We start from the raw sequence: 24,420 nt of genomic DNA, 5'->3' as shown, positions 1-24,420 counted from the left end.
ATTTTCCCCTCTGCCGGCAGCCAGCTCTGAATTCCTGGAGCGTGGGGTGGGAGCAGTTTTCTCCCCTCCGGTGCCTCCGTGAAGCTCAGCCGCTTTCTGCCCTCACTTGGCTCCTCCGGGAGCTGGTGTGACTCCTGAAATGCCTCTTCCCACCAAAATGTGAGCAGAAAGTCTTTCCATTTCCATGGCAACGGGGCCGGGCCCTAAATGCTGATGGGAACTCCGTCTCTGGACATTTACGGAGTGGGAAGAGCTGGGGGTGCAGGAGGCAGCCGTGCCCAGCCCCCAGCACAGCTCTCCAGGCCAGCATTCATGTCCCAGCCACCGAAATGACCACCAGGCTTTGCTCCTGGCTGCCTGGAAAGCCTTGAGGAGGAATGTTGTCATCCTCCTGCAGCTGGGAGACCGTCGGGAAGAGGTAAAAGCAGCGTAAAACTCCCCAGACAAGTCAGCTGGATAATCTCAGAGGACATTGACTCCAGCTTGGAAAGGCACTGAGAGCAGATAAAATTAGTGTAATAGGAGTTGATGCTGCACAGGAGTCTCCCCTTCCTGGATTGTGAGGGAGCAGGTCTGCGTTTATCTCCCAACAATCACATCCAGGGGTGGCTCTGCCCGGTGATGGCAAACCCCTGCCAAAGCTCTGGAGTTCAGAGGGACCCACAGATCAGGAGGAGAAACCTGAGGGAAAAAAACACCTCCAAAAAAGGTTCATCCCTGAGCAAATCCCCCTGAGGACTGAGCCCTCGGCAGTGCTGTGCCCCAAGGCTGGATGTCACTCTCCACCCGGGTGGATGTTTTGGGCGGATTTTCCTGCAGCTCGCGCTGTGCCCGGACCCACCCTGGTGAACCCCTGGGTGGATTTAGGCTGTGCTCGGCAGAGCTGAGATTTGCAGCAGCTGATCAGGATCTGCAGGTGCCTGGAGTGCTGGCAGTGGGGTGCACAGCAGAGCAGGTCCCCTCCCCAGCAGGACTCCAAAAATCCGGGCGCAGTAAAACTACAGAAGGAAACACCAACTATTCTGGGATCCACATGGAAATGGCAGCATATGCCAAACGTTAAACATCAGCCCCTACCAAAAGCAGAGCTATTCTGAGCCCATCCTGAAGACGCAGGCAGGGCTGATGCCTCCCTCCCTCCCTCCTCCTGGGAGCTCCTTGCCAGGTCCATCTGCAGGTACCAAAATGCTGCCCAGGAGGATTTCCATCCGGCTTTTCCACTGCTGGTGTGTCTCATGAAGTCTCTGGGAACCTTAAGCCATCTTTTGAGGGGAGAGGGCTCTTCCCTGCTGGCGTTTGGCCCTCGCCTGGCTTTCTTGTTTGTGTCTGCCTCCTAATAGGATGTGGGTTGTATTCCACCACAGTGATTTTGTGCACAGCTAGTAATTGCTGGTTAAATCTGGTCAAATGATGGCTGCTGTTAGCAGGGCCTGTTGGAGCACGGATAACTCCAGATATTTATCCAAGCAGAGGAGCGGTGGGGGCCGGGGTGCGCTGGGATATCAGCGCTGCTGGGGAGCCCTAATCGGCAATAAGCTCCTTAGGATTATTTTTGCCAAGTTCCCCGGTTATCATCGTCACTGTTACTGCTTTCCTTAGCAAATGCAAAGGCTGTTGGACCAGGTAAGGGTGGATGGGCTCAGCCAAGCCTCCCCAGCGATGGAGGGCAGGGATCTTTGAGGGGGAAGCTGCCAGGAGCTGTGTGTCAGCCAGGAGCTGTGCCCTGAGCGAGCCAAGGAGCCAGGCACAAGTTGCTTTTCAATTAACCCCTTTCCCGTGCACGTGGCCGTGCTGGAACTGAGCTCACTGGAAGAAATGGAAAATACCTCTCATCCCTGCCGGGCAGGGGAACTGAAGGCAGGGTCAGTCCTGAGCCACCCTGCAGGGATGGAAGGGTCTCTCCCAGCGGTGTTGGCAGCGCTGCCACCCCCCAGCCCTGCCCCTGCGGCCAGGTTCAGCTGCTGGTGTCTGCTGGCAGCCTCTCCTGCCTACAGCCGCGGGTGCTTTCAGGCTCAAAAACGGCTGGGAAAAGCGAAATTCCAGCAGGCTGGATGCTGCCGGGTGCCACCTCCCTGGGGACAGGGACAAACCTCCCCGAGGTCGAGGGTGAGACCCAGAGGCAGTGAAGGCTTTAATTTGGCATCGCCTCTTTGTGCTCTTTCGTCCAGCAGCACCAGCAGAGCAGGGGGGGTTCGGGGGGAGTCTGAGGTGACAAAGAGATAAACACACAACCAGTGGGTCAGTCACCGAGCCCCCGGCGAGCCGTGGGATGTGACATCCCGCTGCTGTGCTTTCCACCTGGGAGGGAACTGCTCAAACCGGGACCAGCCCTCACTGACTCCACCCTGGAGCAGCAGAACTCCACGCTCGGCATTGGTAGGAAAATGGGCTGAAGCGCGTTCCCAGGCCAGCCTGCGGGTTTGGGTGCAGGTTCAATCCGTGTGCCGCAGCGTTCGGGGCTGTAGGGATATTCCTTCTCTTTGCCCTCCTGCAGGGCAGCTGCAGAGGAGGAATCTGGGCTGTGGCACAGGGAGGGTGAGTGCCACCTCTGGCACTGGGTGTACCTAAAGCTGTGCTTGTGCCCCTGTTCAGGACAACGTTTAAAGAGGAATCTTGGTGCTCTCAGAGCCCGGGCTGGAGTCGGAGTGGCGGTTCCTGCATCCCAAGAACAACGTCACAGGTGCTGAGCTCAGGATCTCGTTTTCTTGGGAGAAACCACGGATTATGACAGGGACAATTGCTCTTCCCCCTCATCCCACCCCTGCTTTGGGCTGGCTCTGTGATGGCCCCCTCTCCCTCTCCCGTGAGGGCTGTCCCCGCTTCCTCCAGCGATGGATATTCCCTGACAGAGCGGCTTTGCTTCCTGCCAGGCAGGGCTGCGGGTTCAAACCGGCATTTTAACATTGAAACTCTCTCTCTTCCCTCCTGGGGGGCTGGTGGGGAACTCAAATTCCCCCTTTCAGGGCAGCAGAGGCCACGTGCAGTGCGTGGGCAGAGCCAGGGATCAGAGCAAGTCACATTCCAGGGCATTAGACAGACGGTGGGAATTAAGGGCTTTACCTGGAAACTGGCTTTGTATCTGCGAGCCCTGCTTTTGTCTTCCAGCCCAACTTTCTATTTTTGTCCCTTTCACCTTCCCAGTTGTCCCGTGTGGCACATTTGGGGAGCCCTGGGTAAATATGGGGCTGTGCAGCCCAGGAGGAAACACTCAGGGAGTTTGGGAAGGCAGGAGAAGTGTGGTTTATAAAAAAAAAAAACCTCCAAGCTGCTTTGGGACTCATTAAAAGCTAAGAAAAGGCTCCAGCTGCTGTCTGTAGGCTTGGGACGGGGCAGGGACTCCAAAGTCCCATCTGGGCTGTTAGCAGTGAGTCTGGGTTTTGGTTTCTCTCTCTCTGTAAGGCTGGTGATGGGAGTTTGTTTGCTTCAATTCTGGGGGTTTTTTGTGCCCTTGCTGCTCTCCTGAATCCCTGGGTGAGCTGAGCATCTCTCAGTTGGTGCTGCCGGGCCCTGATCCCGGCTGTGGGCTGTGGGTGCAGGAGGAGGAAGGGCTCAGAGGTTCACCTGAATTCCCAGAGCCTTGATTTTACTATCCTACCAAACAAATCTTTGCCAATCCGGGCCTTGTGCTCTTTGAGGAAACGTTTTGAAATGACGACGCTTCTGTGGAGGTAGGAACGGCTTTGGGCTCTCACACGTAGCTTGATTTTATTTATTTATTTACTTGCCCTTTCTTGGAGGAAATTGCTGCTATTTTCTGGGCATCAGGCCCAATGTCTGCTTCGCTCCGTCTGAGTCCACACCGCATCCTGGATGCTGCTCCCGAAGATGGAGCCTGTGCGGATGAACACACCCAAACCCACAAGGAGCGTGCTTGCCGTGATGTTCCCACCCAGCACCAGCCCTCCCGCGAGATTTCCAGCCTCCGTGTGCGCAGCAGGTGGGATTTCCAGCTGAATTAACGTCCCGGGAGTCCTCGGGTATGGGGAGGGGGTTTAAAGTGTCTGAGAGTGGATCTGCTGTCAGACCTGCCACACCCCCGGAGCGAGAATACGGCAGGGACAGGAAGGAGCAGCGAGCTGTATCCCGTTCCTCCAGGTCATTAGATCATCCTGGGATGTGCCTCACGTCTAGGTGCAGAGCGGTGACAAGTTTGGATGCTTCAGGAGAGAAACGTTCACTTCCCCGTGAGGAGTAAATTAGGTTCGTTTGCCTGGTGTCAGTATGTTGTGACTCAAAGACGTGCCATTAGCATCTGCCAAAATCTGAACGAGAACTGAACTCTGCTGCAGACGGGAAGGCTGGGTGTCATTTCCTTGGGATTTGGGGGAAATCCTCGGAAGAGCAGAGCTTTGTTTTTAACAGTCACCTGCATGCCAGGCTGCAGGAGACTGCAGCTCTGTGTGCAGGGCTAAGGGATGTGCCAGGTTACCCGGTGGGCCTGGCAGTGGGCAGCTGGACACGGTGGTGGGTGACCAGAGCGTGCCAAGTGCCCCAGACCCCCCCGGAGCTGAGGCTGCACCGGGGGAGCTGCTCCTCTGAAATACTTCAGGTATTTTCCCCGGGCAGGGTGAGTTGCTTTGCATCATTTTCTCACAGTGTTTCTCTTCTGCCGCTCCCCGCTGAAAAGTCCGCTCCCAGCAGCTTGCAAAGCCACAGATTCATCGATCTGAACACGGAGGGGAAATGAGTAAAAATGTCAGTTTGAGGCCAAACCCCTGAGCAGAGCACAGCTCAGCATCTTCCAGGGAGCCTGTGGCAGGAGCCTGTCCCTGTCCTGGCTGGTGCTGGGGCCCTGGCCGTGCCCAGGACGGAGCAGGAGGGGTGCTGAGCACGGCCACGGTGGCACTGAGCCCAGCCCCAGCCCGTCCCTCGCTCCTGTGTGGCGCTGTACCCGCCCCACGGCACAGCCACACGCCCGCTGCCACTGGGGACACGTGTTGCTTCAGGCCCTGGCGTGTTCCCGGTTCCAGAAGCTCGTCCAGCCGGTGCTGAGCTCCGGAAGGGACATTGCTGTGGGACGGGGCAGCAGGGATCCGGGTCGGGGCTGAGAGCCGCGGGGAGCGGGCAGCGGTGCCACCCTGCCCCGGGCTCAGGATGTGACACAGCCGGCGGTGAGCCGGGAGGGCACGGGGGCTGTCACGGTCCCTGGGGGCTGTCACGGTCCTTGGGGGCTGTCACCATCCCTGGGGGGCTGTCACAGTGCTTGGGGAGCTGTCACGGTGCTTGGGGGGCTGTCATGGTCCCTGGGGGCTGTCACCATCCCTGGGGGCTGTCACCGTCCCTGGGGGGCTGTCACCATCCCTGGGGGCTGTCACGGTCCTTGGGGGGCTGTCACCATCCCTGGGGGGCTGTCACCGTCCCTGGGGGCTGTCACGGTCCCTGGGGGCTGTCATGGTCCTTGGGGGGCTGTCACCATCCCTGAGGGCTGTCACGGTCCCTGGGGACTGTCACCATCCCTGGGGGCTGTCACGGTCCTTGGGGGGCTGTCACCATCCCTGGGGGCTGTCACGGTCCTTGGGGGGCTGTCACCATCCCTGGGGGCTGTCACCGTCCCTGGGGGGCTGTCACGGTCCCACGGCCCCACTTTCCCTCTCCACATGACACCAGGACGCGGCACAGCAGCTCGGTGTCTCCTGACCCTGCCCGGTGACCTCAGCCCCGCCGAGGGCTCTGGGTGGGAGCAGCCCCGCTGTGACAGGGACACGGATCAAAGCCCCCCTCCCCTCCCCTCCCCTCCGCACGCCCCCGCCGCTGCCCCGGGGCTGTGCCGGCCCAGGGCCGGGGGCCCGGCTGCCCGCGCCGGTGGCCGTGTGGCCGGGGCAGCAAGGGCCGGCCACAGCCCTCATTCCTCCGCTGCCGGGTACCGCTTTGTTGCTAGCTGGTGACATCACCCGAGAGCCCACCCCCTGCCTCTTATCCGTCTCTCCGTCTCGCTCATTTATTCCCAGGCAGCGCTGGCAGGATCGGGGGCCGTGCGAGCGCCGGGGCTGGCGGCAGCAGCATGCGTGCGGCCACCGAGGCTCAGGGCGCCGCGACCACGTAAGGTTGAGCCTTCCCCTCCTCGCCTCCCTCCGCATTCCCCCGGCTGAAGCTTCCCTCTCCCGCACGGTCCGGGCTTCTCCGGCGGAGCTCGGCAGCGACAGCCGCATGCATGACACTCCGAAAAGGAGAGAAAATGACCATAAGTATCCAGGAGCACATGGCCATTGACGTCTGCCCCGGCCCCATCAAACCCATCAAGCAGATCTCCGACTACTTCCCCCGCTTCCCCCGCGGGCTCCCCGCCGCCGTCGGCCGCAGCGGCAGCGCCCTGCGCCCCGCTCTCAGCCAGCCCTCGGTCAGCCCCGCCGAGGCGCCCCGAGACGACGATGAGGACGTGGACCAGCTCTTCGGAGCCCACGGAACGACGCCCGCCGAGCAGCCGGCCAAGAGCCAAGCGCCCGAGGAGGCGGTGGACCCCGAGGGCTACGAGTCCGACGATTGCAGTGAGTTGCTAAGTTTCCTCCCGAGCGGGAGTTCGCCGGGTGCCGAGGGCAAGGGTGGGTGTGAGGGCTGCTTGCCCCATCTCGGGGCACCCTTCCGGGCTCGCTGGCCGGCCCGGGGACGGCAGTGCAGCAGCGAGAAGCCCCCGGGGGTAGCCGAGGAGGCTCTCCCGGCGCTGCTCCGGGGTGGAGCGGGGCCCTGGGAGCGTCCGTGCCGCAGCCAGGCTGGCCGCTGAACCCGAAGTAGGGAAGTCTCCCAAGAGCCACCAGTTGCTGTCGTGGTTGGTGCACTTCTCCGCCTCGTCCCTGCTCGGCTCCGTGCCTGCAGCCCTCCGGCTGGGCTCGGAGCCTTTCCATCCGGCTCGGTGGTGCGGGCTGCTCCAGCCACCCTGCTGACGAGCTGGCGACACGCTCCAGCATCGCCGGGCCCCACAGCGGGGAGGTCTGTGGGGGATGACATCCGCCCCGCAGAGCTCTGCCCTCTCCCTCGGCCAACTCCGGCGTGGCATCCCTCCGTTCCTCACCCTCCGGCCGCAGGCAAAGCCCTGCGGGAGCGCGGGGCGGGGGCGGCCTTTGGAGCGGGAGGCTTTGGCTGTGGTGGATGCAGGTGTTTGCAGCAAGGGTTAACCCCTCCCCACCCAAAACGTCCTTCCCACCCTGCGCCGTGGAGCTGCAAGGCGGCCGCCGCCTGGCTCTGCCGGCCCCCGGAGCCCGATTTATCCCGGAGTTCGAGAAACCCCGAGGGCTCCATCCAGCCCGGCCTTGGAGGGCCGGATCCTGCGAGGGGCTGAGCGCGAAGTTTGGAGCCGGGAGATGCCGGGGAGAAGGGAGCAGCTGCTGCGTGCTCGTCCTGGGGGAAGGGGAGGCTGAGCTGTTTACGGCCCAGCGCCGGGCAGGCGGTGGCTTTTTCCCTTTGCGGAATGTCACAGCCCTGCCTCGGCATCGCTGCCTCGCTGCGCTGCTGCCGGTTGTTGCACAGCCCGGGGTGTGACCCCAGGGAGGGCCCCCCGAAGGGCTGCGCTGCTGCGGGCTGGCACGGCCGTCCCTGTGTCCCCCTCTGGCGCCGGGCGCCAGCCCCAGGCTGGCACAGCCGCTGTCCCCGTGCCGGTGTCGGGGTCACGCTCCCCGTGGGGAGGCGGCGGCTCTGGCACTGCCGGGGAGAACATCTCTGCTAAGCCGCGTTTGTCCCAGCCGGGCGGTTCACGGGGACTTTAACCGGCTTTGGGTCATTTGCTGCTCTAATTATCCCATCCTCTTTGCTCACCGCGGCGGCAGAAACGGGAGCGACCGGGCTGCAGGGCCTGGGGGGTGTGTGGGGGCCGAAGCACCCGGAGTGCAGCGTTTTCTCTGGGTGGCTCGCATGGAAATGGCCCAGGGCGCTGCATTCTGCGTTTATCTGTCGGCGGTGCTGGATGCCGGATCCTGGATGCCGGATCCTGGATGCTGGAAGCGGCTTGGCTCCGTGCCGGGGCCGGCGGGTGTTTCTCTCTCACCCAGGCTGGTGTTAGGAAGTGTTTCTCGCGGCGTAACAGGTGTCAGGCAAAACTGCTGAGGCTGTTTTTGCCAGAGGTGTGGTGGGGTTTTGGCTGGCGAAGGCGCAGCGGCGCCAGGAGCAGAGCAGGGAGGTGGCAGCGCCGGTGTCGCATCTCTGGGGACAGCGAGGGGTGGCCCAGACACCCTGAGGACGCTGCTTGGCGTGGAGGTGCAGGACGAGACTGTCACTCCCCCACGTTTAGCAGCCAAGTTGTAAATCCAGGCAGGAGCTGCCTGTGCCCGTTCCCCAGCCTGGCAGCGGGGAGGGGATCCGTGCAGCCCGGCTGGAGCCATCGGCTCGGCTGGGGAGTGTCGCTGAGCTCCCCCACACCCCTGGAGGGTGATTCAGGGCTGCTGCATTAGTCACCTGCACTAAATTTCCCCCGGAGAACCTGTCTGTGCCTGCACGTCAGGACAGCGCCGGGGTTCAGGGGATGCTGCTGTCGGAGCCTGGGTGCAGCACATCGAGGTTTTGCCAGGCACGCCTTGCCTCGCTCCTCAGGGATGCTCCCAGCCCCGGAGAGGTGCAGGGAGAGGGATTTTGCCGTGGCAGGATCCATGGGGAGGAGGAGGAGGATGGAAGGGCTCCCTCCTGTTTGTCCCACCTGCCTGTGGGTTCCCCTCCTCGGGCTCCAAGGCGATGCTGCTGGCCGGCTGGGTGGGAGGAGGAGAGCTGCCCCGGCCTGGAGAAACGCAGCAGTTGTCTGGGTTTCCCCAAGCTCCTTCCTGCCTTGAGTTACAGCTCCAGCCTGGCGGCTCTGGGCTTCGTCCAGCAGGACCCGAGCTGCCGTCCCAGGCTGAATTCCAGACCCCCAGCAGGGCTGTGGGGAGTGGGCAGGGTGGGTCCTGCCTGGCCCTGCTGCGCCCTGATCCTTAATCCTTTGCTGAGCCGTGCTCCAGAGCCCACCAGCGAAGCTCGTGGTGTCTGTGGAGCCCGTGGCAACTGCAGTGTCTGCTCCCACCCAGGCTTGGCATCTTCGGGGAGCAGGGACGTGGCAGGGGGGATGTGAGGGAGTGCATGGAATGGGTGCTCTGGGAAACTGAGACCCCCAGGGTGCGGGAAGCAGGTGGAATCCTTCCAGAGATGGGCAGGGACCCGGCTGAGGCGGGTGGGGCCACGGGAGGCTCAGGTTGTGGTTCTGACACCTCTCCAGCAGCCTGTTGAACGCAGAGTGGCAGGGAGCAGGCAGGGCCAGGGAACCCACACGGCAGATAATGAGTGGGGACGTCTGGGCTGGCTCTGGGACCACTGGGAATCGCACGGAGCCCGATCTCCCCATCAGACCTGCCAGCAGTGCTGCTGGGAGGATTTGCAGCGTTGTGCTGGGCCCTTGGGAGACCTCACAGAGGGACTCGTCCCTGCCCCGTGCTGGACAAAGCAGGGCTCCTCCTGCAGCGGGTTTGTCCCCAACAGAGCTGCTGAGGAGGTGGAAGGAATGAGGCAGGAGAAGTGGGAAATGTGCATTTGGTGCAGAAGGATGGTTTGGTGCTGTTGGACCAGCGTCTGCTGCGAGCTGAGAGGAGCAGGCAGGAGCTGGGAAGGTGGAATTCACTCCTGCTGCCTCGAGACACCGGGCTGTCGCCTCAACTTTGGCTCCCCTGGATGGTGCCCTGTGACAGCAGCAGGTCCCTGGGTCACCCCCAGCCTCCAGGGATGTTTCCCACACATTTGGGCAGCGCAGTGCCAGGGAAACTCGGTTTGCAAGGAAAATAAGCAAATGCCAGCTAGATGGCAATGTGCCACCTGTGAGGAGCTGGCTCTCGCCTCCCATCTCCACCGATTTCACCCGAATGCTGCTGCCCCTGCGCTGCCTGCACCTTCCCCTCCACAGCACCAGCAGGAATTTGGGCCTGAGGCATTTTTAAAGGTCTCTGAAACCTCTGCAGGAGCAGAGGTGGGGACAGTCCCTGTGAGGGAGCGCGGCCAGGGCTCCTCGCAGGGGATGGCGCTGGAGCGAGCAGCCATCCAGCCATCCTCCTTTAACAGGAGTTCCCAGCCCTTGGAGAAATTCCCCGCTCCCTGAGCTGCTGTTTGGCTTTGGAAAGAGGCTCTGGTCACACTGGAATTCCTTCCCTCCTCCAAACGTGTTTGGCTCTGGGTTTTCAGGTGAGGAGAGAGCCCGGGAGCCCCGGGCTGCAGCGGGATCCGGCATCCCTGGAAACGCTGCCCCATCCTGCTCCTGCCAGCGCTCTGGGACCGCTCCTATGTGCACAAACCCGTCCAGTTCCACCTCCTGGCCAGTTTTATTCACGGAAGAGCAGCCTCCCGAGCTCTGGAGCTGCAGCAGCACGAACACCACTTCCCCAAAGTGCAGCTGAGAGGCCAGTCCTGGTGCGTGGCAGCTCGTGACGCCCGCAGCGCCGCACAAGTTATTCAGGAAGACTCTTATTTTGAGCAAAGAAGATAATTAGGCAGGCAAAGCCATCATGGGGATATTAATTGCTGGCTGCTGGAAGATGCAAAGAAGGAAGGTCTGAAGGGGTGCAGGGTGTGCAAGTCACCTGGCAGCGCTTTTGGCCAGACAGGGGGAGGCAGAGGAGACGGCGAGGAACGAGCAGGGTATTTACTTCTGAAACGCAGCTCCTTGGCATATGCTGCTACTGCTATTTATAAGCTTTGAATCGTCTTTTCAATCCAGATAAGGCCAGAAGAAGTATTTTTCTCGCTCAGGGAACTAAACAAGCCACGGCTGATTTCAGCAGAGCGCGGCTTTGCTGAGCAGAGCGCAGCCCGAGCTGCCTGTGCTGAGGGAAAGCGTGCAGGAGCCGGGCAGTGCCACACCCAGGTGTCCCAGGGGAGCTTTGGGGTGACCCGGGATCAGCTCCTCGCTGGTTTCCTGTGGGATCGGTGGATATTTGGGACGTGCCGGTGTGGGTGAGCTCTCACACCTTCCTGCTGGCCATCCCAGCAGTGATCCAGGCTCCCCTCCCTCTTCCCGGGGATTGGCGGCGGCCAGGGACGCCCCGGAGGTGAACACGGGGCGGCAGGAGAGGAAAGCACGCGAGGCTGAGCAGGGTCTGCCTGGGCATCCCTCCTCCAGCATCCAAGGAAGCAGCATATGGGCCCTGGCCTCTGGCACCTCTGCTAATGAAGGAGGCACACGGCTGCTGGATAACGAGGCTCCCCGCTCCCGCCCAGCCCCTCACGTTCCCAGCTGCAGGAGGAGAGAACTGAGAGAACTGACGCCCCTCGTTCCACCCAGCTCAAGGGGTCCCCAGATCTCTCCTCTTTGTATTAAACACGGAAGGCAGTTTTGGGGGGGTTGTTAATTGCAATACTGTACTTCATTAAAGGAGGAGAGCGGGAGAGATTTGAAGGCCATCTCTAAATTGAAATTGCTGGAAGTCTAATTGCTGCTGACATCAGGGACCATTTAGTGCTGTAAAACATAATTGCATCTCTGAACTGCTCTGAGCAGATAAGCGTTCCTCTGAACACTCCTCCTGGAGAAGACAGAAGAGCTGATGAGCATCCATCAAACAACCTCATGAAGGAGCAGCTCCCTGCTCCAGAACTTACCAGGGGCTGGCGCCGCGTCTCCGAAACACGGAGAGTTATGAATTGCTGCAGATTTTAAGTGAAAAGCCCACGGCCAGGCAGGGAAGGGTTGCGGGAGAGAAAAGTTGTGTTTGTCCCTTGCTCCTGATCCTACTGAGCTCAGCCATGGATCTGCTGAGGAGGGAAGGTCTCCTGCCTGTGTGCTGGATCTGGTCCCTGCTGGGGCTTTTTGTAGGATTGGGAATGTCCGGCAGCAACGGGTCAGAGTCCTGCGATGCTGATGGGCATGGTCCTGCCCCAAGGGCATTTCCCAAATCCTCCCAGAGGATCTCCTTTCATGGGACAGCCGATGGTAACGCCAGCTTTCAGACCTATCCCGTTTCCAGCTGCCTCCACCACCTTTCCCGGCTGACACCGAATCCCGCGGCAATGCCGTGGCTGGAGCTCCGTGGCAGAGGTCAGTGCTGCCAGCAGGGCCTTTGCAGCCCTCAGGGCCTGCAGCTCCTCGGCTCAGCACCTTTGGGACCCGTCCCTGACTGCACAGCAGCGTCCTGAGTGGATCCGTGCCCAGGCTGGGAGCGCTGGGTGAGCTCAGCCCCAGCTGCAGGAATTGATGGTGCTGTTTTCCAGGGATAACCCTGAGGGGTTTTTCCAGCCCTCGGGCTCTGTGCCCCGTTTTGTGCCACTGGCCGTGGTCAGGGTGCCAGGGAGGCAGCAGCACACACAGCCACCCACCAAAACGTCCTTCAGCAGCCCGGCTTGGAAATGGCGGGAGATCATTTCTGTTCCTCCCGAGCAGTCATTTACCAACATTTTATATGGGGCTGTAAGTGCACGGAATTACCTGCTGCCTTTCAGGACCTTTAAAATTATCTCCATTGCAAGGGAAAATTAAAGCAACGGAAGAATAGGGGACCTATCTTTAATAGTGCATTAAAAAAATACCCAGTCTGAAGGTTACTGAACCTGTGCTTTCTGTAAGGGAGAGCTAATCCAGACAATCCCCAGCAGTCTTTTTACTGCTCCACTCTGATCTCCCTGGCACAAAATCCGTGAGCAGATTATCTTGGGAGCAGCAATGCTGATAAGCTGAGGGACTTAAGGCTTTCGGACTTCTTTTTAATTAGTTCTACAGCGGGGTTTTTGTGTGCACACCTCAGCTCCTCCCGGTGTAGAGCTCTGCCGGGCAGTCACACCCGCCTCGGGAAAGTCAGGAGTGTGCTCCATCATCGCTCCCAGGCTTTGCTGGAGCTTTTTCTCTGAGCGGCAGTGGCTCTTCCACGTCCTGGGATGAGGAATCGTTTTCCTTGGAGCATCCCAGGCTACGGGGAGGGCGAGTCTGCCGCCCAGCACCTGCAAGGAGAGGGGCTGGGGAAGGCAGCAGAGCGCAGATTTATCGCCACATTTTGCCTCTCATCCCGCAGGTATAAATAGAAGCTCCTTCAGCCTGGGCACAGCCCGGGGAATGTCAGCAATAAACAGCAAATTCCTGCCGGGCTGTGCCGGGCTGCCCGCGGGCCTGGCCGAGCCCACGGGCACGTCTGCTGCTTGTGCTGCCCTCGAATAATTCCCTGGCCCACTGAACTAATCAAAAATGCCCAAAGGTCAGTGGGAAAACAGGCCACCTTCCCGTGCAGGTGGGATTTATTTTTCCTTTTAGAGCCCGTGTTAAAAGCCAGGCCCTGGCCAGCGCCTTCCCATCGATCTGTCCCAGCCCAGGGGGAGGAGAGAGGGTCAGAACCCACTAATGAGTTCAGTTTTCCTAATGGTTATTTCATCACTGGAGCGGAATAATTGTGATAATAACGATACATCCTGCCTGCCGTCCGGAGAGCGCCGAGCCGCCTTTGTAATGCCTGACAAAGGCATTTATTTATATTTTTTTATTTGCAGCCTCTGTGATTAGAGGGCAGTGTTCAGAATAGCCCAGTCGAGTTAAATAATCCTGCTAACATCGCTCTGAGTCTAATTGCTGCCCTTTTCTTTTTTAGGTACTTGCTCCCCTAATTAAGATCACAATCGAGCTGCATCTCCAGTGGGAGGGGGGAAAGCAATTAGAGAAGGGGATTGGGTTGTTCTGCAGAGGTTTTTGGGCCCGATCCTGCCAGCCGGGGATGCAGGATTCCCACAGCCGGGGCTGGATGTGCTGCTGGGGTTTGCAGGGATGGAATGGGGCTCCTGGGGGTTCACAGGGTGCTGTTGTGGGGTGCAGGGGCAGCTCCCACCCCTGGTGTAGCTGGAGCCCTCCTGCCTCCTCCTCAGCCCTGAGCTGGAGCTCCAGCCTTGTCTGTGCTGGGTCCATCCCTGGCTGTGCATTCCCAGGATGTCCCAGGGCCTGGGGGACTGTGGCCATGTCCTTAACGCGTTCCAAGAGTCCTGGGCCTCTGCTGGCTCCTGGCTCTGCTGGCAGCGCCCACCTCCAGCTCCACAGCGGCACCCTGGCCGCCAAACCCCAGCTTTTCCTCATCCCATTTATCAAACATTTTTAAGCAATTAGCACACCTTGTGCCGATGGTTCCACATCCCTCTGCGCAAGGAAATTCCTCTTCCTTGGGAACTGAGACTCACCATCTCCAAAAAAACCCCTCCAGGACTGGACAGAGCCAGGGCTGGAGCCCTGCACCCCAATCCGTGCCCTCCCAGCCCTGGCAGCTCCGGCAGGAACGGGAACTGCTGGATGTTTGCTCACGGACCGCCAGGGCTGGGAGCAGGACACGAGTCCCCGCCCGCAGGACAAGCTCCTGCCGCTGCGTGAAGGCGATTTTAGGGTTTGCCTGTCTTGCTGGAGCGGGGCTCCCCGCTGCCCTCGCCCCTGGGGCAGGCCGGGGCTTTGTCAGTGTTTCCTGGCCGAGCTCTGTTCGCCTGCCAAGCTCTTTGTAATTCGTTTTATAAATTTCCAGATCCAGCAGGCTGAACCGCAGGGGCCCCCCTCCTGCGATAAAAATAAAATAACAGCTTGAACTCGGCGGGCCGAGCGCTGGGGCTGGCAGGGAGCGCGGGTGAAAGGGCGGCTGGAAATGATGAGGCTCCCAAACCGGGGCTTTCATCTTCCGCCCTCCAGTGAAGAACCCGGATCGGGGAAGTTTTGCTGACTTGGTTTGTGGAGCCTCCCGCTTCTGGCGCTGCCATCCTTGAGCTGCCCGTGGCTGAGAGCACCCAGAGGCACCAGGGAGCTGCCGGTGCTTCCTCCCTGCGGGGTGTGCGGCGCCTTTAGCCGGGAATTGCTCTGGAAATGCTCGTTTGAGCCGTACCCAGAGATGAGGCACAAGGTGCGGCAGGTTTGGCCTCACCCCTCATCTTCCCCTGGCAGGTAGAACCCCAGTGATCTGTGACTTGCCCGGAGCAGGAGCTAATGTGCCATGAAATTGCTGCACAACCAGGGGGGGTACGTTATTCTGGCAGAATTCTCTCCCTGGGTATTTACTCTGCTTTGAACTCGAGATATTTGCTTGGGAGAAATGATGGTGGGTTTTTTTTTTTTTTTTTTTTTTGCCAGCAGGAAAACCTGTAGCTCCATTGCCTTTGGGCTGGGAGATCACTGTGAAATTGCAGCAGGAAGGTTTCGGTCCCTTGAATATCCTTAAACTCCGTGGGGGCCTTGCTGCTCTCTGGGAAAAAAAAAAAAAAAAGCACCTTATTTCCTACCATAAAGTTTGTCCAACTCGCCCCCAGGCATCAAACCCTCCTTTGATATTAAGCAAAACCGTTCTGTTTGTTTGGGGTTTTTTTGGATTTTTTTCACGTTCTGAACACGGCAGGAAGGTGCAGTTACCTTGGAAACAGCGGTGGGATGCTTTTTGGTGGCAGGGCAGCGCCCAGGCAAAACTCTTTTGGGAAGGTGGCCATGGAAAAGTGGGATTTGCTTGCTCCAGAGCCATCCTGGAAGCTCCAGGCTGGTGGCGAGTACAGCTGAGCCAGGAGAGAGGCTGCTCCACGTCCAGGCTTTGGTGTGCAAATCAGGCCTGGGAGCCTCGGAGAAGGTTAAGCCGTGTTTTTGGGAAGCCTGTCTTTTTAAGGCTTTTCCTCTGCTTCGGATTAGTGCGGCGTGCTCAGATCATCCGAAGGGAAAGCATTTCTCAAGTCAAAAGGACTTCTGCTGCTGGGGCTCTCGCGGTTTTGTTCTGCTCCCCTGCCCCATCCCAGGAGACGCTGCCGTTCCTGGATCCTGCGGATGCCATAAAGGAACACCGAGCTGATTAAAAGCTGCTCGTGGTTGGTTTTTGGTTTTTTTTTTTTTTTTTCATTTTAACCAGAAAAATATTTCCATCCTCCCAGGGTTTAATTTACAGTTTGCAGCCAGATTGGGAAGCTGGGAAGGGATCCCACTGGTGGCTCATCTGTTTGAAGGTGTCACTATACAAATACTCGTCCTGGGAATGCCAGCGGCGCCGGAGGGGAGCGTGTGCCAACAGCAGCACTCAGCTGTGTCCCAGCCCTTCCCAAATCTTCCCGGGGGACACCCCTCATCTCCTGGGGGACAGGGAGCTGCTGGCAGCAGTGAGATGGGGATAACCCGGGTGCAAGCAAAGCTGCGGCTGCGGTGCTGGGCGAGCCGCATCCCCTCACCCCTCTCATCCCGGGCACGGCCACCAGCCCCCCAGCACGAAGGCACGTTCCATAACGGGGCTCCCAGCAGGCTGCTTCGTGTTTTCCAATGTCGGCAGCCCGCTCCCCAGCGTCTCCGTGCGCTCCTCTGGCGCTCCGAGGGAGCGCAGCCCGCGTCCGCCGGGCGCTGCGCGCTTAACCGCGTCTCTCCTCCCTTTGCAGCCGCGCTGGGGACGCTGGATTTCAGCCTGCTCTACGACCAGGAGAACAACGCTCTCCACTGCACCATCAACAAAGCCAAGGTACGGCTCAGCCGCGGCCGCGGGGGCAGCGAGGACCGAGCACCGCCGGCTTCCCCCGGCCTCCAGCTCCGCTTCCATCCCGGCACCTCCGCCCTCTCCTTCCCCTCCGCCGCTGCCTCCTCGGGGCGTTCCCGGCTGCTCGTCCCCCGTGACGAGCTGGGATTGATGCTTTTCGGAGCAGCCCGTGGCGATGTTGTTATTTACTGTGCCCGGCTGTCGGGTTGTAAATGGCTCTCTTTAAACGCCGCTAATCGCGGGCCCCGGAGCGCCGCGCCTTTGCCGCCTGCCTGGTGGAGGCAATTCGGGGCTCCTTTTGCGCCTTCGGGAGCAGGAACGGGGAGCTGAGCTCCTGATTCTGCCTCGGGGCCCGTGCGAGGCGCTGCCGGGTTCCTCTCTGAGACGAGGGCTCCGGGTGGGTTAGAGGGAGAAGCCCTCAGTCCCTGCAGATCCTGGGGAGGGATGGAGGGGTTTTACAGAAGGCAGGAGGAGCTGTGAGCCGAGCCCCCGAGGCTCAGACCACGCTGTTTGCCCTCACACGGTGCTCCTCTCCCCTCCATGGTTTGTCTGCAGCCCCCACCGCAGCGTTCTCCCTGGAATACGAGCACCGAGAGCTGGATTTTTGGGTTTGGGATGTGCCCCAGCACTGCTGGAGCTGCTCCTGGGGAGGACAGCAGCCCCGGCTGGCAGGGCAGGGCAGGCCTGGGGCTGGCCGTGGGCTGTGCTCCCCTCCTGTCTCCCGTGGATCCGCCGGCAGCTCCGGGTCAGGCTTCCCTCGGCGCAGGCGGGAGCGGTGCCAAGGAGGAGATTTCTAATCGGGTTTGGAGTGGGTGGAAGGCAAGGTGGGAAGGAGAGAGCTCTGGGCAGCAACTGATAAACCCGGAATTAGCGAGAGCACAGGCAGGGCTGACAAGGGAGAGGCCCGGGCCCTGCTGTGCCCACCCAGGGGTGTGGGGGTACCCCAGCATCGCTCCCGGGGAGGGCAGAGCCCCCCCCGGCCACCCTGACATTCGAGCTCTCGAGTTCCTGTTCATTTCCATTCTGCTCTCATTCTCCCATTTTTCTCTTTTATTTACATTGCCATCTGCTCGCTCTCATTTCATCTCTCGCCTGCGGAAAGCTGCCAAAACTTGACTACAGAAAGGTAAGGGCCAGGACCCCGCTGCCGGCGGCGCTGGCTCCGGGGCTGTCACGAGCAGAGCTGGAGAGGAGGAGATGGGGGAAAAGCCCCAGCAGTGCTGGGATGTTATTTACCCTTGGGCCAGGTCCTGGGCACCTGTGTCACCCTCCAGGGAAAACGCCCTCAGGGTGTGCCCAGCTCCAGCAGCTCCTGGAGCCTCGGTGCTGCCAGCAGCCACTCAAACCTGGGCTATTTCAGCCACGTGAGACACATTTTCCTTTCTCTCAGATAACCCCAAACAACCTCCCCTTCTCCCTTTATTTTGCTTCTATTTTTTTTTTTTTAAATCTCCAGCGCTTTTATATCTGCTGCTGTTCCTCCTGAGCCCCGTTCATCAGCTCCTGGGGAGCTGGCAGCAGGTTCAGCCCGACCTGTGGTGCTCCCCCAGCAACTCCCTGCCCTGCTGCCCTCAGCTGCTGGAGGCTGGGACGCTCACTCCACGTGGGAATTCACCCTGGTGCTGTGCCTGGGAATACCTGAGGCGTGTGAGGGGGTGTAAGCTCTGAGGGGTGTAAGCTCACAGCAGGGTTTTTGGGATTCTGGGTGTCACCAGACAGGCGGTAGCAGGCAGGAGGAGGCAGGAGAAGGCAGGAACAGGCAAAAGCAGGCAGGAGCAAGGAGGAAGAGCCAGGAGAAGGCAGGAGCAGCCAGGAGCAGCCAGGAACAAGGAAGAAGAGGCAGGAGAAGGCAGAAGCAGACAGGAACAAGGAGGAAGAGGCAGGAGAAGGTAGGAAGAGGCAGAAGCAGCCAGGAGCAAGGAGGAAGAGGCAGGAGAAGGAGGAAGAGGCAGGAACAGGCAGAAGCAGGCAGGAGCAAGGAGGAAGAGGCAGGAGAAGGAGGAAGAGGCAGGAACAGGCAGGAGCAGGCAGAAGCAGACAGGAGCAAGGAGGAGGAGGCAGGAGAAGGCAGGAGCAAGGAGGAAGAGGCAGGAAGAGGCAGGAGGAGGCAGGAGAAGGCAGGAGCAGGCAGAAGCAGACAGGAGCAAGGAGGAAGAGGCAGGAGAAGGAGGAAGAGGCAGGAGCAGGCAGAAGCAGCCAGGAGCAAGGAGGAAGAGGCAGGAGAAGGCAGCAGCAGCCAGGCTGGCAGCAGCCACCTCGCACTGATGGCTCCCGGCGCTGGCAGCAGCCCCGCCTGTCACACTTCAGGCACGGCTGAACTCAGACACGTTGTAGCTCAGCTCGGATCAATAGGAGAATAAATCAGGGCATTGTGGAAGCTCATTCCTGGACTGCAGGAGCAGCCAGGCTGGCAGGAGGGCTCTCCCTCCTCCCTGCTGCCCTGCACGAGCCCTGGGGTTGCGTGGCTCTCCGTGAGCTGGGATGCGCTGGGCTTCTCCCCCTCCCAGAAAATGGGATGGGAAAGGACTTGATGACTGTGCAGGCACCCGGGTTTGTGCCCTGCCCGTGAGGGTCTCACTCTGGGCTCAGTCCTACAGAGCCCAGCCTGCTATAGGGGATTTGCAGGGGCATGCAGCAGCACGGACACAGCAGGCTGTGCTGTCCCACAGCTCCAGTGGTCTGCTTTGGGGAGAAAGGTGCCTGGGACAAGCCTCAGGGGGCTGTAGGGCAGTGGTGGAGGAGCTCCTGGCCCCTGGCAGGCCATGGCAGGCAGCTGCTGCCTGTTGGAGCATCCTTGGGCTGCTCTCTCTGCGCCTCTGGCCAGAAAACACCCAGGAGTTTCCACCCCACCGAGCGTTTGGCTGCTCCCTCCTGTCCAACCGAGAGCTGGAGGTCTGCGCTCAGCATTACTTATGTATTGGCTCATAAATATTTATCACTGCAGGGAAATTCCTCCAGCTGTCTGGCTCCTCTGGGCTGCCAGGGTGGAAATCCAGTTTGCCCCCTTTCGGAATGGGATGCCTGGGAACCATCCAGGCTGGGTTTTTTTGGGCAGGCAGCTCGTTGTGGGGTGAAGAAGGATGGGATGAATCCATCTCCTGTGATTTCTGGACGCCTCTGGTGTGGCATTAATCGGCAGCCCGATTAGCCTGAGTTGTAATTAAATCCTATTGATTAGCTAAATGTCACTGGCACGGGGAGCAGCTGGCAGAGCCTGGGATGCAGGGAGCTGGAGGTCTCCGTAGGATTGCGGCAGCGATTTTGGGGCTGGGTAAAAGAGGAGGAGGAAAAGATGCAACTCAGTCTCAGCTCCATAAATCAGGAATGGTTGGAGCCAGGGAGATGTCCCAGTGGGATCTGAGGGGACACTCTGTGCCCTGTCCCTCCCGTCCCTCTTGGAGGAGCTCCAGGCTGGTGATCCCTCCACTCAGGGGAAGCAGTGTGGGTGCTCCCTGTGGGAGGGATCATCTCCCACAGGAGCAGCCCTGCAAAGCAGAGCCCTGCTCAGTTCAGCTGTTTGTGCCAAACACATATCAAGTGACACGGGAGGGAGGGAGACGTGACATTAGGAGCCATTTTCCAGGCTCCTGTCACTCCATCTTCCACAGCACATCTATTAAAAAAGCCTTTAATAGCCTCCTCAGAAGGTAATTTAATTGAGCTGAATTGATGGGTGAATTACAGAGCTGCCTGTCATTCTCCATCCATTTTCCTGTGAATCTGCCTGCTCCGTTCTGATTTCATTTGCTGCGCAGCCCGGGCAGGTCGGGCACCTCTGACCAGGGAGGCTGGGGAGAGCACAGGGGGATTGTGCAGGCCATTCCCTCCAGAGTCTGGCGACAGCCCAGCCCCTTCCTGCCCGGTCTGCCCCATCCTCATCATCCCCTGCACCAGGGACATCACCCCCGAGGCTGCACTCAAAGCCCAGCCGTCTCACCTCCATTCACTGCCGATATTTTTATCCTTTTTGGCTCTGCTGCGGATCAAAATCCTCTTTGCCGGGCACCATTTGGCCTCCCTTGCCCCAGGGCAGCACGTTTGTCTCTGTAACAGAGCCCTTGCTCCAAATCAGAGACACTCCCAAGGTCAGGAGCATCCTGGACAAAACCGTGAAGCATTCCCTCCCCGTGAAGAATGGGAACGATTCCCCCAGCATTTCCCTCCTCGATTTGCTCAAATCCTGGGTGATCACACTCCACCAGCACTCCATACAAATGCTTCCCTGCCGCTGGATGCCTGGCAGCTGCAAGCACTCATTATCCAGGCTCGTCACAAAAAAAAAGGGTGTGAGGAGTCCTCAGCATCCCGCAGCCTTGTCTCCGTGCCCGGGCTGGAGCCAGGATTGGATGGGTACCTCTGCAGAGAAGCCCTGCTCCGATCCAGGCACAGGATTGCCTTCAGCCAGCCCAGCAATAATTCCTGCAGGGATCCCACAGCCAGCCTGGAAATAATCCAAGGACTTCCACGGTGGAGCCGTTCTCATTTCTGCTTGGGAGTGGTGAAAATTAGGCTCCATTTTTCACGCTCCTCACATGCTTCCCTTCCCTGTGGAGGTTTTTTTTCAGTTTTGGTTTTTGGTTTTTTCCGTGCAGGTGTGGCTTTGGGCTGGGTTTGTGCATCGCCCCCGGGTGATTTTCAGGGGGTTTAGGAAAGGAGCAGAGGTGCTGGTTGTGCCCTCCCTCTGCCCAAAGCAGGATCAGCTGCAGGGCATCACTGTCACAAACCTGATCCACGCCATCCTTAAAGACCTGTGAGGGTCTCGTAGAAAACCCACCAGGAATGGCCCCGGCGAGCGTTTCCTTGGATTGGTGCTCGTGCAGCCCCCGATTTCTCTGTGAGCACCCCAGCACTTGGCTGGCACCAGCCTCCCACTGGCCTGGAGCCGCTCTTCCTTAATAACCGGGAGTAGGTAGGTGCTATCACACCCTCTGGGAGCGCTCGGAAGTGGCACCACAACAGCAGAGGTGTGTGTTTGCTCAGAGGCAATTAGGGAATGACAGAACCCTGTAATTTCAAAGCCGGGAAATCGCTGCTCTGATTCGCTTCACCCCCCAAATTAATCGTGATGAGGGCGGCAGAGTCGGCTGCCGGGAGGGAGGAGCGGACGGTGCCACGCGCAGGTGAGGAGCTTCCCACAGCCCCTCCTGGAATCCTGGAATGCTGAGCCTGGATCCCGCAGAACCCCCTCTTCCCCCGGGCCTGGGGAAAGCGCAGCTGCTCCACGGACCCAGGGATAAAAGCGGGATGGGCTCAGTGAGGCCGCGCTGCCTGCCCGGCGTCCCACCCTCATCCTGATCCCTGCTTTTTGCTCTTCCCTCTCCAGGGCCTGAAGCCGATGGACCACAACGGTTTGGCCGATCCTTACGTCAAGTTGCACTTGCTCCCCGGAGCCAGTAAGGTGAGAAATCCTTTTCCTTCCTCGCCTGGGCCTGCAGCTTTTCATTGGGAATCAGGCCTGGGAGAAGCTCCTCACCCAGGGGCTGTGGGAATCTCTCGAGTGGAAGGTGCTCAGAGAGAGCAGGAGGTAAGAACTGGGGTCGAATCCATCCTTTACAGGGATGGAAAATGCCTTTCTGGGAAACCACTGGCTGGCAGCCAGGTGCCAGCCCTATTCCTTACCTCAGGATGAGAATGCTGCATTCCAGGAGCCCCCGGGAAGCACCGAGGGGAAACGATCTCAGCTATAAACAAATCGAACCCTTTTAATTTCCCTTTTATTTTTTTTTTTTTTAAATATATTTTTGGCCCTTATTCTTTTGCATTTAAAACCCCTCAGATCATAATAAAACAGAGTATAAATCATAAGGGAAATATTTCCATCTCCTTAGGTTCAGCGCTTGCTGGAGAGAAGAGTAATTAAAGATATTGATGTGTGGTGAGAGCTCGGTGTAAGTGACGGGGATGTGGAATTTAAATGCTCGAGGTGTGTGTTAGGAATATTAATTGAACTCTTATTCCACATGAAAGGAAAGACCTTTTCGGGGGGGGGGTGGAGGTGTATTTACTCGTTACAGTTCAGTTGGATTAATTCCTAATGTTCAGGGCGGCAGAGGGAGTTTTTAACCACGTTCCGAGTTTCCGCTGCAAACAGAGCCGGGAGCGCTTTCATCAGCGATATTATCAGTCATTTCCATGTTTTGCAAATCCATTGATTAGCATTTCTGCTGGAGACTGGAGGGGCAGGAGGGGAGGGGACGCAGGAGCTGCAGCTCCACGGGCCATGGGGGCCCCTGTCCTTGCCCCTTGCCTGCTCCACCTCTGTGCTTGGCTCCAAACAGCGCTGCCCGGATCCGCCCTGGGAGACGGGAGCAGCTCTGGGGGCGTTGTGGGTTCGCCCTGGGCTGGGTGTTCCTGCACAGTTGTTCCAGCAGCAGGACAGTCCCCGAGCCCCTCGGGTGTTTCTGTCCCAGATCTGGGCTCTCGGGCTCCTGTGGCTGTGGGAAGCAGGGCTGGGTTCATTCCCCGTGCAGAGCTGGTTGCTGACTCCTGAGTCACTCCAGAGGAGAGAAAAAGGCACTCCCGGAGCTCAGCTCCTCTGATCTCACTCGTGTCCCTTCCCAGGGCAGTTTTAGCAGCTGGGTGATGTTGACCACGTCACCCACTTTCCATCCCAGTGCCTGGAGCCCCAGGGATTAGGATCTGGTACCCGCAGAGCTGAGCGGGCTGTGGGTGCCACTGGGGCCCTTTCCCTGCTGTCCTTGTCACTCAGGGCTCGTCAATCCAAGGTGGGAGATGCAGCAGCTTCCCATAAAGAGCCACAAGACAACTTGGAGGCATTGATGTGCTGTGAGTTTCTTACGCCCAGCAGCAGCTGAGGCGGGGATTGAGTTGTCTGACACCTAATTAGAGGGAAAATTGCTGCTCTGCCAGGCTGTGCCAGGCTGGGAGCCTGGTGGAGAAGCCAAATCTGCAGCCTCAGCCTCTTTTTCCTGCCCTCCCCAGGGGTGAGTGGGGCTCAGGGAGTAAGATCCATGTCCCCTGAGCTGGGGAGCGGCTGTGTTCCAGGATGTCCCATCCACGAGGGGACACGAGCCCTGCTGTCCCCATCCTCCCGCTCGGCAGAGCTGCTGGAAGGAGCTGCTGATGCTGACAAAACGCCTGTCAAGGAAGTTGTTTGGAGTCAGGCAGGATCAAGAGCTGTGCTGGGAGCAGAAGAGCAAACAAACAGCCAGAACAGCAAATCAGCATTTTTTGTTGAATCCAAAAAGGATTTTTTATTTTTTTTTTTTCCTTCCCTTGCTCTCTCGTACTGCTTCTATGAAAGCCCGGTCTGTGCTCTGCCAAGGTTCCCGTTTTGCTGGCTGTTCCCAGGATGCAGGATGTGGGGTTGGGTGTGTTGCCGTGTCCTTCCTTGCCCCTCAGGTTTGTGCTGGATTTGGGGTGGGTTTGGGCCACCCCAGGGAGGGTTCCAGCGCTGGGGCAGAAGAGTGACAGCACCCATTGCCCCTTCACCTCCAAGCTGGCCTTCCTCCCCTGCCCAGCCGGGCTCCTGGTGCCCATCCCACTGAGCCCCACCTCCTCCGCTTTTCCAGGCAAACAAGCTGAGGACCAAAACGCTGCGCAACACCCTGAACCCCACGTGGAACGAGACCCTCACCTACTACGGCATCACCGACGAGGACATGATCCGCAAGACGCTGCGGTAGGGCCCGGCTTGGGGGGCACCCGGGGCCCTTCCCCTCCCTCGGCGCCGTGCCAGCTGCCCCTCCCCACCCCAGTGACGGTTTCACGCAGGGACCCCCCTGCTCAGCCCCACAGGAGGGTGCTGGAGCTGCTCACAGCAGGGCAGAGTTATTTATCCCCCGGCAGGTGCGCGCATCCCTCACCTCCAGAGCCGCCCACACCCGGGTTGCAGGCAGGGGTAACCAGTGAGGAGCCCGTTCCCTGCTGCGTCGTTGAGTTCACGGCTCTCTGGCTGGCTCCTGCCGTGGTTTGGGTTGAACCTCTTCGTGCCCCTTGAGGCTTTGCGCTCGTGGTCTTGCTGAGAAAAATCTCAGGGAAGTCCTGGGCTCCTTTCAAAGCTGAGCTTTTTTTATTTTGTGAG

At 59.4% G+C, this 24,420-nt stretch overlaps 1 protein-coding gene across 2 annotated transcripts in view; it reads left to right on the top strand.

The window, feature by feature from the left end:
- Positions 1-3,802: 3,802 nt before the first annotated feature.
- The window catches only part of DOC2B (double C2 domain beta), a 29,517-nt gene continuing 8,899 nt past the window's right edge, over positions 3,803-24,420 (top strand). Inside the window, exons 1-6 of one of the 2 annotated variants that reach the window (XM_040082415.2) lie at positions 3,803-3,937; positions 5,949-6,485; positions 16,282-16,361; positions 17,479-17,502; positions 21,700-21,774; positions 23,909-24,018. In XM_040082415.2, coding sequence (XP_039938349.1) covers positions 6,152-6,485; positions 16,282-16,361; positions 17,479-17,502; positions 21,700-21,774; positions 23,909-24,018 — 623 coding nt within the window. In that variant the 5' untranslated portion in view covers positions 3,803-3,937; positions 5,949-6,151. The remainder of the gene's footprint in view (positions 3,938-5,948; positions 6,486-16,281; positions 16,362-17,478; positions 17,503-21,699; positions 21,775-23,908; positions 24,019-24,420) is intronic. The other variant, XM_040082416.2, reaches the window with a different exon arrangement.

The sequence above is a fragment of the Hirundo rustica genome, chromosome 19, assembly GCF_015227805.2.
Source record: "Hirundo rustica isolate bHirRus1 chromosome 19, bHirRus1.pri.v3, whole genome shotgun sequence".
Classification (NCBI taxonomy): domain Eukaryota; kingdom Metazoa; phylum Chordata; class Aves; order Passeriformes; family Hirundinidae; genus Hirundo; species Hirundo rustica.
This window is presented reverse-complemented; position numbering and strand designations above follow the sequence as displayed.